Below are 16,355 nucleotides of genomic sequence, written 5' to 3'. Positions count from 1 at the left end.
CCCAGCGTCTTAGCATAAAAAGCAAACAAGTTGAATCTAACTCAACTCTTGACGCGCTGCAATCTGTGAGTGCTCACAGGGGGATTAGTTCAAATGGAATGGAGTTAGCGTAGCGTGTGAGAGGTAGTGAGATCAGTGTCCAAATTCTCCACAAAACTTTACAAGATCTGACTCATCCATGACACAAAACTCATGAATTAACTCATCACTGATTTGATTCTTTCAAAGTGTGGAGTTTCAGCAGAGACTGATTTATATACCTGACAAAGGGTGTGGAGGCCCTGTATCACACATAACACTCTTTCTACCATATATATTCAGTTAATTCTAATTTAAAATATAGGCCTGTCTACACTCATTAATAAACGTTTGACAGCATCAGAATACATCATTAACTCAGAATTAGTTTATTGTCTAGTTTTCCTTCCTGCATTACAGGATGTGTCAATTAATTTGGGAGTGACAGCAGCTTCAGATCCTCTGCTTAGAATTTTGGAGATGATTTGACCTTTGTATTATTACTGGTGTCATGGTTTGGGTTATTAAGTAAACACAGAGCATCAACTGTTCCCCATTAAAAATCCACAAGTGTATAAGACTTACTTTGGTGTCTGCGTGTCTTCCAAGCGGTTCCCCAGCTGGAACTCGTGGGATTTGCTGCGATGCAGCGCTGTGAAGCCCGGCAGCAGATGGATGAGCTTGCGGCTCGGCGGAGGTGGCGTGCCTGGGGCCTTTACTTTGTTCCTTCGCCGCATAGGGGGAGTGCCAGGCGGGGTCATAGTGTTGACCACCAAGGGAGTCCGAGGAGGTGTGTGGCCAAAATGCCTCTGGCGGGGTGACGGGGGCAGGGAGCGATGACCAGTGTCCAAAGGAGGGAAGAGCCCTGTGGCGGGGCTGTCGACGGTCAGTCGATCGGCATATAAAGGGGGGGCCAGGGCCTTGGGGCTGTGGCACATGTGCTGGTTGTACTTGGACTGGACTTTGGGGCTTTGGGAGAGCTGGAACCGGATCCACTGACTGGCCTCTGGCTGGCACACCGGAGTGTTTTCTTTGCCCGATTCAGAGGTGGGCCACTGGATGGACCAGTCCTGCTTCGCCTGGCTCCCTGTTGGAAGAGGACAGAGATGGAGGCTGATTAAACGCCAACACAACACCTGGTTGTGACAAACTGCATTAAATGCACATTCACACTAATCACAAATGAACCTACAGTAATTTCTTGCTGATCTGTGGTGGTATCAAGCCATGCAGAAAGTTTTGGTTTAATGATTGTGGTGGTTTTGAGATGTCTGTAAGCGTTCAGCCTTGAAACACATACAATAGAGTTAAATGGATTTTGTTAATGCTGAATATGGCTTTTTAAAATGCCAACTGAAAAGTTAAACAGTAACATTTCCAGACACAGTGTCCTAGTTACTTTGGATAATCCACAGACCTTATAATTTCCAGTGGAACTCCTTTCTACTGAAGTCCCTGTGAAAACTGCTGAAACAGTGTTGTTATGTAAAAAGATGTTGCTGTCAAATTTAGCATTTTTTTGTCTGCTCTGAGAGCATCTCTATTGTAGGAATCTCAGGAGCAGATGTCTGAAAACCTGGGCAAATAAAACCCAAACTATCTGCAGTCTATACACCACTTGTGGAGAGTGAGAAAATGTTTTTCTCACAATTTGGGCGAACATTTTTGTGTAATATGGTGTATCAAGTTAAAACTAAAGTGGTTCTTGTCATGCACTTAATACTAAAACATCCATTAACTCTAGTTCTTGATTGCAGCGGTACGAGTAATCCTGGCAGCAGGCGGACATTTATGACCAGCAAATGTGCTCAATTTGGGTAATGAAGAATTAACTCCGCCGTTATCTGATGTAAACGTATTAGTAGTGCAGTGGCATTCAAATATGCTGATGTGGAGCAGATTAAGCATGAATGGATGGAGAAAGAGAGTGAGAAAAAATGGAGGAGTGCACCAAAACAGAACAGGTCAAAGCTGCATGAGTCATAACACAAGCCGACTTCTACCGAAACTAAACTTTCTATTGAATGAGAAGGACAACAGAGGCAAAATAATTGAAGGTGAGCAGCCAAAATGAGTGTTTTTCGAGCTCAGATGACAATACTTTACCTCCGTTACTGTGCAATTTATCCTCCTCAAGTTGTTCTTCAGAAAGAAACAAAAAAAAAGATGTGTTTATTGATTGGGCAGGGACACAGCTGAGAGAGTCTGAAACATCCTACTTGCCTTTCCATCTGCAGTTATGCATAGCCAAAAGGCTGTTCACCAAAACAAAACATAACGCTCGTCGAATTGATCCTGGGTACATCTCAGCAGATGCAGTCTCTCCTACATGACTCTAGGCAAAATCTACCTCTTCAAAAAACTGCTATTGACCGCCAAGCCACATTGCAATGCAAATTTCTGTCAACAACACTACACTTTTTTATGTTTTGTGTCATTATTTTTCTTCCCTGTGACATTGTCTCTAAGGAACTATGAGCATCAAAAACACAAACTTCAAACACGGTATCAACACCAGCAACATCAAATGAACCACGAAAAAATATCTCCCATAAAAGGTCCCGGTGGAATTGCTAAACTTGATGGAAAAAAACCCTGCAGCCTTTCCTATTCTGTAATGTTATGAAGAAGAGGCCGCGAGGAACAGCGAGATGTGGGAAGAGACGGCTGCAGAGACACAAGGGACATAATATACAGGAATTTTCAAGGGTTTCATTTTCTTTTTTTAAGGATACTCAAATCATCTTGACGGGGGGTTCTTAAATTCCTTATTAAAGACCTAAAAAAAAGACTGCAAGTTTTCATTCACCAAGGGTTATATTTAGCACTACTGAAACACAGCAAAACATTTTGTTTTAACAGACACAGTGGTGCAGTTAATATCCTGCGGCTAGGAGGAATTAATAATAATAGTTAACACGGCTGCAAATTAAAGTAGTTCTTTGACTAATTCTCAGAGAAACTCAAAAGCAAAGGTTAAAATATGTGTTTGACAGAATGAATGATTGTTTTGAACACTGTTTTGTTTAAACAGGTCACATCTTTGTTGAGTATTCTCCTTGAATAGCGTGGAAAAGTGGGAGGACTTTGAGCGTCCTTGGTACCAACGTTTCGACTAGACCGCCATGACCCTGATGAAGATGGTCTAGTCGAAACGTTGGTACTTGAATAAAAGAAAACATTTTTGCATCGAGTCTTACAGTGTGCGCCTGACATCTTTTTTCAAGTTATGATACGATGCGATGCGATACACTTTATTGTCTCTGTGATGAGGCAACAATAATTGGAGGTTGACATTACTGTTGCTAAGAGACTGTGGCATTCTCATTTTTAAGCTAATGCTATATCTTGTGAAACTAGACAACCTAAGGCATCCATTGGTACCAACCATGTCGACAGAGTTTGACAAGCAGCAGGCAAAATGAATGCCCCAAAATGAGGCAAAATTTTTGCAAAGGAGAATCTGGCATGGTCATTTTCAAAGAAGTTCCTTAAACTCCCACCTCAAGAGGGAATATGGGTTCTCCAGATACCTACAAGTCTCCCAAAAACTTAAGAAAAGTTGCACCAGTAAATGTTCCTTGCAATCAACGTAGTCGTTCAAATTATAACAGTTTATGTATCTTTTTAAGGAAAAGTACAACCAGCCTATTTGAAGAACTACGAATCACATAACGGCCTCTAGTTTCGCAGAACAGGCGTGGCGGAAGCGCAGCGCACCTGCGCTTAGCCAACTGGGTGTGGCCAGGCGGATTTTGCAAGTTTGGCACACTGTGCGCGCTGGCGCAGCTACTCCTCTTTCCCACCTCCGTCCCTCCTACCTGCGCAAGTCGGAAAGAGGGAGGAGAGAAGGCGTGGAGTGGGTTTTACACACATCACACCAATCAAATGAGCCCCTCTCCTCGCCCTTAAATGCGCCACGTTAAGGCATAATGAGAGTTTACTCAATTCGCCATGGCAGAAGAGAGCAGCAGCGTCAGACGGCCAAACTTCTCCCAGGAGGAAACTGATGTTTTGGCCCGGGAGGTCCAAGCTCACAGTGTCCGAATATACGGAACTGCGAGCAGACCTCCACGGGCTGATGATGCAAAGGTGGCCTGGGAGGAGGTCACCACAATTGTAAATCAATGTTGCGTTTCTCTCGTGCGCGCGCGCCCTCTCTTTCTCTCTCGCAGTCTCACTCTGTTTCTTTTCTTTTGACTTTTCTAAGATGATAGATGCTGAATATATACTCCCTATCTGATGCTGTGGCTGTTTGTGGTTGGCTGAGAGGGATGTGAACTCATTAGTTTGCAGCTGTTTATTCAAATTAGGTTGGGTTTCCATTACACGTGCCAAACGGTGCCAATCCCCTTTGATCTGACATCAGATGTGACAGGACAGTCGATATAGAGATACATTTATGTGCTGATTGTAGATAGTTGCATTGAATAGTGGTTTTTTGGGTATTTATTGCATCGTTAATGTGCCTGATATTCTGGAAACCTGCCTGTGAGGTTTTGGTGACGTGTGCGCACTGTCCACCGGTCAGCCAAACTTCCACTTACACCGGCTGCGCTCCCCCTGCGCTGACAGTAGACCTAGTTTCAGCTGGCGAGCTTTTAGCGCACCTTCGGCGAAGCCTTTTGGCACTAAACTGTCACTGTGCCAAGCTGGATCTGTCGACACCTCCCCCTGCTGCGCCGCCACACCCATCTCAGCGCACCTCGGTCTGCCAAACTACCAAACTGAGCACGCCTCGGGTTGCGCTGCTCGAAACTAGCTCTGCGTGGGTTCGCCACCCTGCGCTGCGCTGGGAAACTAGAGCTGAACATGTACAGATACATAACACATTCAAAAGGGTTGTTGTGGAGCTTAAAATGTTAACTGTCAGAATTAGTCTGTGAACATCAGATAATTAGTAATATTAACTGTAAAATATTAAGCCAAAGTAAAGCAGTATGCCATTCCTTAATGCACCAATTATTTATATAGTGTTTAACGTGTCTATATACTTCAATTATATATATTTCACTGTGCATATGACTGAAAGGATCTTATATGCACTCTTCTCTTTTAAAGTTCATTTTATAATGATTATTTATGTTTTTATTTTGTATTGTGATTTTAATGCATTTTCTTGTTCTGTAAAGCACTTTGAATTACTTTGTGTACGAATTGTGCTCTACAAATAAACTTGCCTTGCCTTGCCTTCAACAGCATATTGTTATGGCTTTTGGGCTTGGTGTGCCACCCCAAGATTTTCAGTGGCCCCATCTGGCCACCCATATGACAAATTTCTGGTAGCGCCACTGTCAAGTTGCCACAAACAGAACTATAAATGAATGCTAAAAATTGCAAAACTGCCAAAAACACATAACTTCTCATGAACAGTGCTATCTGAAACTGATGGCCATAACATAAACTAGCGATTTATCCAAAATGACAGGAGGCCAGGGGCCAGATGCAGCAGCCCCATACAGGTGAGGTGTATGCAGAGGCGTTTCTAAGATTTGAAGACATTGAGGACTTAGCTCGCACCCTATTTCAGGGCATCCAGGGGATCCTCACCGGCATTTTTTTTTTGTTCAGTTTTATTATTATTCAGTTTTCATGCTTTTTCATGCACACTGGAACTGGATCTATGTTCAAAGTATGAAAAAAATCCAATGTGAACACATTTATTTTCATTATGATTTAAAAAATTGGCTAGGGAGCCACTGGACACCTTATCAGGGGCCAGATCTGGCCTGTGAATTGAGTATTACTGATATAAACCTTCACTAAACTTAAAGGGAACGCCACCTATTTTTGTGAAAAAGAGAAAAAAATAGCCTCCAGAGGGAGCTGTGCGAAATCTGTTAATTTCCTCAAGCTATGTCACTTGAGTCAACATTAGTAAGGTCCGCTATAGCATAACACATCCAAATCTCTTCCAGAACTGTTAGCAGTCAAGTTGCATTGTGGGCACTGTACGCACCAGATTTAACAAGGAAGAAGAATGCATGCTGTACAAGAGACGATTTGATTTTGATCTTTGTTTAAACTGTAAATCGTGAGTTAAGTACTATGCTTAACCTGTGGAGTACTCTTTAAACTATCCAGGAGAGAACATTAAAAGTATCAACTTTCAAATTGAAATTTACAACTGGAAAAATACTTTAAGAATCAGCAACTAATCATGGTTATGGTATGTATAGTTTTACGCATGATACACCCACCAAACAGCCAAAATAAATGTCAAAGGCTGTGAAAAAATGTCACCAAAACATAACATTACATTAAACCAAATGATGTCACTGCTTAGCTCCTGCCTTTCCCTCTGGCTGAAGGCTCTTTCTTATTAGTGAACCTGCTGTTTTCTTGGTTGTCACAGAAACCTGCAGCTCTTCAGCACTGCATGTCACATGGTTTTCTATCGCCTGCACAGAATATGTTTGTGTGAACAGTCAAAGTACAAAATGTGAAAGGGAAAACTTGAGAGCTTACATTTGAAGACATGATATTTTACAGTGACTGCCAGAAATACAGATCACATTTGCAAGAATTGATTAGACCCCGGAACACACACCCTGTCAGCTGTAATTCACGCCTATAGATATTAGTCAGTAGGGTATCTCGATTGAAGCTGTCGCTGTCGCTGTCGCTCTGCCCTCAGTGTGGCTGCCTGAGGACCTGGCTAACACTTGTGCCTGAACCCACATTAACAGGTCCACATCTCAACCCCTAAAAACCCTTCAGACAGACATCAAGATGCAGAAAAGATGAGTGGGCCCAAAAGACCGCTTATCCACATAGGGAAGGATGATGGGGTTGCTCAATCAAGCCTCCTTTATCAGCGGGAATAAAACCACAACAGGCCACTCAGAGATGTAAAAGTTCAGCTTGACCCTGCATGAACGACTGAAAGTAATCAGCAACCAGTGAAGAGTTCACACCAGCCAGGCTGAGAGTAGGTGAGAGGCAACAGAGAGCTTACTGGTCAGGTCTAGAGGTGCTTAATACCTGACACATGTGGTGCCAATTTCTACTCTCCATTTCAAAATTAATACCTTGTGAAATCTAACAAGATTTCAAGACAAGTTTTTGGAAAATGCCAACCGGATCACCTTTGATTTAAATAATGAGCTTCCCTTCAGTAATTATATTCATGCACAAGGCAGCCGCGCCTTAGGAACGCTTTTGACAGTGCTTATCAAGCTGATACCCACATGAAATTCCTCTGCAAGAGAAGCAATGAAGTTGAATCACACTCATGAAAACTGTTGCTTCAAGTAATGAGTCAATTCATCAAGCGCAGTAGTATCTTAGCAACTGCTTCAGCAAAATAGTAACAAGACTTGACTTATGAATTTCTTGTTTCACATGATCTCACCTTAGCAAAAGCCTCAGGCGAATGGAAAAAAAAAAAAGCTTGCTGCTAAATGAAATGAACACATAGACAGAGCATAACCCCTTTGAGAGCTGTGATTTAAGTTAATTTGTGTAGCTTGTGCTTGTTAGAGAGTAAGTTTTTAAAGTTACTTTTCATGCAGCGCTTTGATGGGAAAAAAATTACATTGAGTCTTGTAGTTTATCACAACTTCTAGAAGCCATTTCAGCAGTGTGGTCGCCTGCTGATATCAAGGCTTTGCTGCGCTCAATCAATTCCTGTGAAAGCATTCCCACCGCTGCTGAAGTCACATTACAATATTGCTTTTCTTTTACTTTATTGCTGCTTTTCTTTGACATGCATTTGGTATCATTTAAACTGTATCATAGTACAAAGTGATCCTGATACATTTGCAGACAATTTTCATTTTAAACTGTATAAAGAAAGATGATGGTGCTATGAGAAAGCAATCAATGTCTCATTCTTCAGTCAAACTATGTATAAAGTGGTATAATCGTGCATCTTGAAATATTACCTCTTGACTAGACATTTCTGCAGGAAGTCTGCTCAAAATCACCTGGATTACTGCCTCTAATGTGAAAATGTCACTTGAATGACAGGATTGGTGAGCCTGAAGAAGCTGGATGTGAAACATGTCGCTCACTACAAAACACTCTAATGTAAAGCAAGCATCTAATGTGTAGTGTACAACAGCAACACGGTAACTCTTTACACTCAAACTTCAAACTTAAAGATGGGGTCAGCAGACCCTCCTCCTGCAGCTCCCTCTTCTCTCACCTCCCACCAGACGACCATGGGTATATGCACGCTCTTCATACAGTAACCCAGTATTTCCCATACATTGATTTATTTGAGCTTATACGAGGGGTAGTGGGTATGAAACTAGCCCTTCGGAGCGAGAGATTTCAGATGCTGACTTGCCAACGAGGGGTAGACGTCGCCATAGCTACCACCGAGCAAAGGACGGGGAAAAAAGTTCATACATGGGGCGTCGGTGGCTTAGTGGTAGAGCAGGCACCCCATGTACAAGACTGTTGCCGCAGCAGCCCAGGTTCGACTCCAGCCTGTGGCCCTTTGCTGCATGTCACTCCCTCTCTCTCTCCCCCTTTCACGCTTGTCTGTCCTATCAAATAAAGGCTAAAAATGCCCAAAAAATATCTTTAAAAGTTCATACATAGCTAATGTTACCGTCGTCCGGTTGCTTGTTAGCTAGCTAGCTAGCTCGCACTATCTGGCGTCTGTCATCTGTCCTGTTCTGCAAAATTGTCGGACTTTTCACATTACGATAACACGCCAGCTAGTATAAATATGCTGTCTCGTAATATTAGCTAGTTAGCTAGCTAGCTAGAAGTCCCCTGTCGTCTGTTGTTCATCAAACGAAGCGTGATGAATGTGGCAAACGCGATCGGTAGGATGAATGAGACTCCATTGTAGATGCCGGTTGGATATGTAGATGGCTCGCAGCTTCCTGTTTAAAATGGTTACGTATGCGTGAACGTAACCGATGCGGTGACATAGTGCGTGGTGTCCCAATTCCTAGGGAAAGATTTAGGGGTAGGGCCAAGGGCTAAGGGGTAGTGGATAAGGGGGGCTATTGGGATTGGGCCAAATTCAGCCAGTGCAACCCCTACATCACGGAGTGTCATAGTGGTGGTCAGCGGCAGTGCCTAGCCTAACCTAAGTAATGGCAGCAACATAAAGTTTGCTGATCTGGCAGGGAGTCTGGGCTGTTGGGACTGGGGTTTGCACTGGCTGGATTCAGGTGTCTGCTAGTGCTAACTGGGTGTCTGTGGCCGGAGCTGCTGCCCACTCTCCCCCCAGCAAGGTCTGTTGTGGTGGGGAGTGAGAGAGGAGGACACACTGTGATTTGAGGCTCTTGCTAACGTAAGCTACATAAACATGGACTTAAAGAAGCCGCAGTATTATCAACATTTTCTCTCCATCTCTGCAACACTGTGCTAATATTGACAGGTTTTGTTTCATTTATTGTCAGACCCTTTCTTGGGTTGCTTTGCAGTGTAGGCAGTTGTTGCCAATGCTGGAATAGCAACTTTCTCTGCAGGTTTCTCCTGCATTAAATCAGGCTTGGAGTAAAAGGACATGCACACATATTTGCATTTGTGGGGGCAGCCGACAGGAACATCCTCTCTCTGAAATGACCTGTGATGGCCAAAGTCTTACTTCGTGAGCTAGATTTTCTTAAGCCTCAAAACAGAGCTAACAGAAGGTGCAGAAGTTTTCTCTCAGTCCACTTGAAGTACAATATGCTCAAGGTTTATTATGAGATTTTTGCCAAGTGACGCCAAAATGAAAACTGCCTACCTCAATGTTTTTACCAGATAAGCTGTGTTGTAAGGACCTCAGACACAAGCACAAGTTAAAAATGATATTTTGAAAGAATAGTTTCACATTTGGGAAATGTGCTTCTTTTCCGAGAGTTTGATGACAAGATCAATACCGCTTTTGTGTGCTAAGTACGGAGCTTGAAGAAAGCGATTAAGTTAGCTTAGCATAAACATAAGAACAGTATCCACCTCCTCATCCTGCAAACATAAAAAAAGGAATAGATGCATTTCCCAAAATGTCAAACCTTTCCTTTCACAAATCCTCACAGACCAGTCTTTCCTCCCATATATTAGCAAATGCTGGCTGCATTTATGCATAACATCCAGTGGTGTGTAGAGTAAACAGAAACTGTACTGAAGTAAAAGTATTGTTACTTTATAATTATTTTGACTTGAATAGGAGTAAAAGAAGTGAGTAACTTCATTAGTTGCAGTTTATTATATCAGCGTGTTGTGTTTTGTGCTGACAAAGTAGGCAGCGCATCATGTGACTGTTGTTCCTGGTCGTGTGATAGGCAAACAGGGTCTTGATGTTGGGTCAGGGATGTGCACGTGCCTCTTTTGAAGGAGATGGAGGTGTTTCATCATCTGCTATGATCTTGAACTGTCGTCAATTGAAAGGGGGTCGTAGAAGGAGGTAGGGCCACACCTCTGTTCCCTGTCCTTTCCATCTTATCTCTTGCTGTTGCATTATTACGGACATGCCCCACGAGGTATTCTAGCACTAGGACTGGCCAGGCGTTCATGTTTGCACGAGGTAGCCATAGCAGGTGAGGGGGGAGTCGTGGCCCGCAGAGCATGTTGGAGGCTCCTCATCCAGGGGTGTGTGGACACTGGTGGATAGCCAGCAGTGGGCACTCAGCCATGGGCACGGACCCAGCAGACCGTCCACCCTCTCTCTGGTTCTGCGACACGCTCTTCGGGCTGTGGCATGACTCTCAGCCGCCTGACTGCCTTCTCCGGCCCACAGTCCCTAAGCTGCCTCCAGCAAGCTCCGCTGACCACGGCTATATTCTGCTCCTCTGCCAGAGAACCAAAAGCAGGGCGGCGGGTTTTGTGCCCACAGTCGAGGGCCCTCTGCCGGCTCTCCCCCAGTGTTTACCCATGCTGTAGGATTTCACGGCCCTGCTCTTTAAACATTTGTTCGCAGTGATTGGACAAACAATGTTTTGTGTTTTATCCAATGACAGCACGGCAGGGGCGGGACTTGCCAAGAAAAGCAGTGGGACCCATAATAACATCTCACTGTCGAACAATTGCTGCCGTGGGTGTGAGTTTAGGTGAAAATAAAGATTATTTATAGCTACATGTATCAGTAAGATTAGCGAGAAGTCTGTAGCCCAATGTAACAGAGTAGAAGTACAAATTTTATTGCAAAGGTACTTTAGTAAAAATTAGAAGTCCAACATATTAAAAAAAACTTAAGTACATGTAATGGAATAAATGGAAACCGTAACTACCCACCAATGATATCTTTCGATAAAATTCTGGAGCCACATCGTCATCAATCTTCCATTCTCTCCTGAATAACCCTGCATCTCCACATCAGCTGTCGAAACAAACAATGCACCTGAAGCATTTAGCTTCTCCTCTGCTGTGATTAATGCAAATGACACACCCCAACACCATTAATGGGGCAATCTTAACATGCGGTGAGGCTTTGAGAAAGGCAGATAACAGCCTCATAATTGGACTAATTACCTCTAGATGTGTTGCCTCTTTGGGCTAAATGGCAGTGAAATGCCACCGGGACAGTAGCTGGTTTATCTTACTGCCACTGTAAACAGGATTTGGCGAAAAGGGCAATGGCTGCGTTCAATAGATGCAGTGTCTCTTTTTAATCTGGACTCTTTTAAGTTGAGGGTTTGTAGTCGTTCTTGCAGTGTAATCAGTGGGACTCAAAGTTAGACTCTGCTAATTAATTAACAGCCAATGAGGACCACCCAGGGGTGTTCAGGAAGACGGGGGTTTGGTCAATGCTCCTTCTGGTTTGCCTTCCTTCCCTGTTGCATCTGCTCTTTTCTTCTCGACATGACAACGTTTCTTCCTCGCCTCCTGTCGTCGTCGCCTCATTCTCACCCTAATTTTCTCTCATGTTATTCCACGTCCTCCTTCCCCCACATGCCTCCTTCACTTTCCTTTCCTCTCCTCCAACCTCCTCCTCTCACATATTCTGCGCCTCCCTCTCCTCTGCCTTTCTTCATCTCTTTGCCTCGCTGATGGCATTTGAAGCCAATTAGGTGTTTATGTGCACGTGAAGCTGTCTGAAGGCCGAGCATGGGGACATTCATTTAACTATCAAAGATTACAGAGGAAAGGCACCGAGAAGACCTGTCGCACTATTCGAGATCAACACTATTAGCCTGATCAACAGAAGAGCTCATATTCAAGAAATTGTCCATGTGAAAATGTTTGAATGAGTGTGTGTGTGTGTGTGTGTGAGGACTTGTCTAGAGGGGCGGGCTGGATAATGTGTGTATATTGCGGCACAAAGGACCGACCGGCTGCCTCCGAATTGTATGACTCATCCTCATTGCAACTCGTGGACTGCAATCCCAAGAGCCTGTAGTTAAAAATTCTATTAACTTGCATTAGTTTCCTTCCTCAGCCATTACACCACAGAGCAACATACATTCACGTATTACGTTCTCTATTGCTCTGGTTATGTGATGTATAAACTGCCAAGATTGTGAAGTATATGAATGTCCATGTCTGCCAATTTTAACATAAACCCTGATGACTCATAAACTGGAGCAACATATTTTCTTTGAAAATAAACGTGGCATAAATCTGTAAATCCTTTTCTGTGCTTTCATTCATGCTGGTTGAATCTGTACTTTTGCAACAACCTCCAGATTTTTAAGAGAAAAATGAAACTCTTTAAAAAGCCTCAAGATGTAAGAACATCCCCCGTCTCTTGCTTAGCAGTGTATAAATGAGGCTGTGTAACCCTTAAAAACACACGCACGTCTCCCACCCTTGCATATATACATGCTGACACACAGGTACTCGCACCGACAGTGCACACACACACACAGATGTGCAAATGTGACGATGTTTTGAAGCAGTGACATATCTCCCTCTCCAAGCTCCATCTGGGTAAGAATATGAAGAGCGCTGCCGCGCAGCTTGTATTTCTCTCTAGGCTGAAAGTGGTCATGTTGCTGTGGTGCATTCACACGTCTCTAGCCAGCCCCCCTTTTAGAGAGCCTATTAGTGGCTCTGTGTGGCCAGACCCTGCCTTTGGAGAGCCGGAGAGGGAAAGAGGAGCGAGGGAGGGGAGCACAGAGGCAACGGGAGAAGAGAGGAGGCAGAGAACAGAATGATAAACGATAAGCAGGACGACAGGAAAAAGAGAGGAAGAAGAGGTAAACAGTGAAGAAATAAAACAACAAAGAGGACAGAGAGGATTTTTTTGGCAGTTTTTGTCCAAACAAGATGAAACCCTTGATATAATACTAATATGTTTGACAAAATAAAATATAACGGATATAACTAGAGCTTCCAACCACATCTTTTGGTCTTTTCCAGTGTACAGAGTTTGCTTAGTATGACCCATATATGGAGCTTTGGTAACATTTGATAACAGGTGATCGTATATAGGGGGAGATCATAACCCATCTCCCTCCTCAAAGATGGTTTGGGGGGTCAGCTGTGAACCCCTGTTGACCCCTTTCCAGGCTAAGCTTGGGACGTAATTCCTACTACAATTCTAACATAGAAAAAAGTAAGATTCAATGTGTGGTGATTTGTTTTCATTCAAAATTCGCAGTGTGTAAGAGCAGTAGGCTGCTTTGTACGTAGCTGAGGGGGCTTTCCTAAATATGCACCCACCAAGTGTCCAACTAGCCATTCAAGCTTCAATTTATTCATCCATAACAACATGAAAATTACAGTGCTACCATCCAAATCATCCAACGCTGATTACAAAACATAGTCAATAAATATTCATAAAGTAAAATCATGTAGAAAAAGACATAAAAATACAAATACACAAGTCTGAGAGGTACTATAAGCTATTTAGGCATTTTGGTGTGAAGTGACAGTCCCACTCAGTGCTGTGACCAGTTTTGGTTTGGTAAAAAGAGATGATGAGACCAGACCTTCACCTTTGTTACACCCTAAAGACAACTACTCCCCTGTGAGGAAAACTGGAATATGACATGTCATGCTGTAAGGAACACTACACAGGTTAAGGACCATGGACAGAGGCTGAGTGAAGACAGGAAACAGACAACATAAGCTGTCTGCAAACACCTGAGCAAAATCAAAACTAGCCACAGCATCAACTTGGAAGGGGTCAAAGGTCATTGAGGAGGAGGTCAACGGCAGGCCAACTATTTTTTGACAGAGACAGGGGTTACCATGTTCCATGCTTAGGGCATGTGATAACAGCTGTGTTCTCTACATGCAGTGAAAAAGGTGAGATGCAGTTTAACCTTTTTCAGATCATGTGACAGGGCAGCTACGAAGTCCCTTCCTTAGGCCGCCTTTGGTTTTTCTTACAAAACCAAATAATGGTGGCATCATGCCGCCCCAGTGTGTGACTTTAGAAGACATGCTGGCATCCCAGAAACGCAAGAGGTGCAAAGAATGCAACATGTATGAGCATTGGTCTCTAGTGTGACATTACAAGACGTGACAATCATTTACCGTCCCTGTTAAATGGCGACTAATCTCGCCCTCTGCTTGAAAGGGTAAAGAGCTCCTGGACGCCATTGTTTTCCCAATTTGCAGACATTTTTGGCTGCTGTTTTTCTTTGAGTAACTGCACTTTAAATCTCCCAGCAGTGGGTCGCACACATAACACGTTAAATGCAAAATGTTGTACCCAACCCGTTCATGGTCCCATCCTGCCGGTGAGACAACTCTGCCCCCCCCCTTCCTGCGATTGAACCTTTTCTAAAGAATGGTGAGGTAGTAAAATGGTGCGAAATTCCCACCTGAAACAGGGCTTTTTTACACCAATAGTGAGAGGGCAACGGCTTCAGAAGACAGTAAGGAGCTGGACAAATCTCTACAGGACACCAACACCGGTCTCCAGGGTCAACATCCTGTGCTTGTTGGACCTATCCACCTTCACTCCCATCCCAATCTAATCGGACTTTCCTGTTCTTTTTTACGACGTGCATTGCTCCTACCTTCTAACAGTGACACTGATGGTTTACATTAGAGTTGTTTGAAAGCATGGTGTGTCTCATACAGATGCTAAAGGGTGCAATGTGCATCCATATCTGACGTCGAGGGTCTGGGACTCAGGTTACAATGGTCAAGAGTATATCAGATAAATGATGAAGGATTTAGTTACTGCCATGTAGAAACAGGATTATTCTCTAGTCTAATTAGAACAAAACTCTGTACACCAGGTGCAAGGGGAGAAAAATCAAAACTGAGAAATGTTTTCGATGCGGTGTGAACGGAGCCAAAGTACTGGACAGTGACAGCAAAACAGAGCTGGTGTCCAGAAATGCTTGAAGCCTGACTGGTCTGAACCCAGCTGGACTGCGGCATGGGCGACTGGGACCTCCTGACAGACTGTGCCAGGGGACGCCTGTCTGTCTTGCTGAACAACATCCGCCTCCATCCCCAATCAAGCCGATGAGACAGAAAGCAAAGAAGTTAACCAAGCACACAGGAAGGCGAGCCAGCAGTCTGACAAACCGGCGACAGAAAGGTGTGAATATTCCGAGAGGACGACTGAGTACCTGCAGAATCACAAAGAGCCTTGTTTTTGGGACTGTGGTGCAAATGACCTGTTTGTCTGAACACCTGAATCCTTATTCATTACATTAAAAAATTAAAAATGCTTTGAAGAACGGCCAAGTTACACCTCCTCTAATAAAGCACTCTCTCAATAAAGCACAGTTTTGTTGAGGGCACATTGAAGAAAAACTACTCATCAAGTTAATTTGGTTAATTATTCAGCAAAGCCTTCCATCTGAAAGGACATCTGCTACAGAACAGTGTGTGTGTGTGTGTGTGTGTGTGTGTGTGTGTGTGTTTGAGTAGGAGTAGAGGAGAAACAGATATGTTATCAAACGGGTTTACAAAAGGTTGTTACTAAACCCAACAACCCAGTTTTAGTGGTGATCTACTGCCCCCTCCTGGTTCATTTGTATCATTGCAAAAGCTTTGACCTAACAGATTGGAAGCAAAGTGCAGCCTGTGACGCCACCTGGTGTGCGACCATGACACAAAAGAAATGCACTTGTGGCATCGCAACAGATGCCTCAGCAAGTTTGTAAAAGCCACAGAAAATATGACAAATACTGGGCGACCATCTGAGGCACATAATGGGAGAAAAACAAAGACCAGTTCAACTGTGAGACAGGATAAAATGTGGCTTCAGGCAATAAAACAGGAGACAAAATTCTTCTCTTTTAGGTTCCTTCACACCTGCGTCATATCAAATGTCACCTACAGCAATTTTAGCCCATCTCCCCACATGTTGAGATGTCCTTGAGCAAGACACTGAACCCCAAATTACTCTCAATATTGGGGCCTGCACCTTGCATGAGAGACAATGAGAGACAAATTGTAAAGTGCTTTGGATAAAAGCTCTACATAAATGCAGTCATTTACTTTACCCCTTATAATACGCTTCATTGTGGATGACATTT

At 43.6% G+C, this 16,355-nt stretch overlaps 1 protein-coding gene across 3 annotated transcripts in view; it reads right to left on the bottom strand.

Moving 5' to 3' along the window:
* The window catches only part of ksr2 (kinase suppressor of ras 2), a 202,467-nt gene that overhangs the window by 156,429 nt on the left and 29,683 nt on the right, over nt 1-16,355 (bottom strand). For 2 of the 3 annotated variants that reach the window (XM_033620167.2, XM_033620165.2), the window contains exons 4-5: nt 2,125-2,160; nt 604-1,105 (exon numbers count right to left, since the gene is read on the bottom strand). In XM_033620167.2, coding sequence (XP_033476058.1) covers nt 604-1,105; nt 2,125-2,160 — 538 coding nt within the window. The remainder of the gene's footprint in view (nt 1-603; nt 1,106-2,124; nt 2,161-16,355) is intronic. The other variant, XM_033620168.2, reaches the window with a different exon arrangement.

Source organism: Epinephelus lanceolatus, chromosome 9 (assembly GCF_041903045.1).
Source record: "Epinephelus lanceolatus isolate andai-2023 chromosome 9, ASM4190304v1, whole genome shotgun sequence".
Taxonomy (NCBI): Eukaryota; Metazoa; Chordata; class Actinopteri; order Perciformes; family Serranidae; genus Epinephelus; species Epinephelus lanceolatus.
The sequence above is the reverse complement of the archived record's forward strand: the minus strand, read 5'-3'. Positions and strand labels throughout refer to the sequence as shown.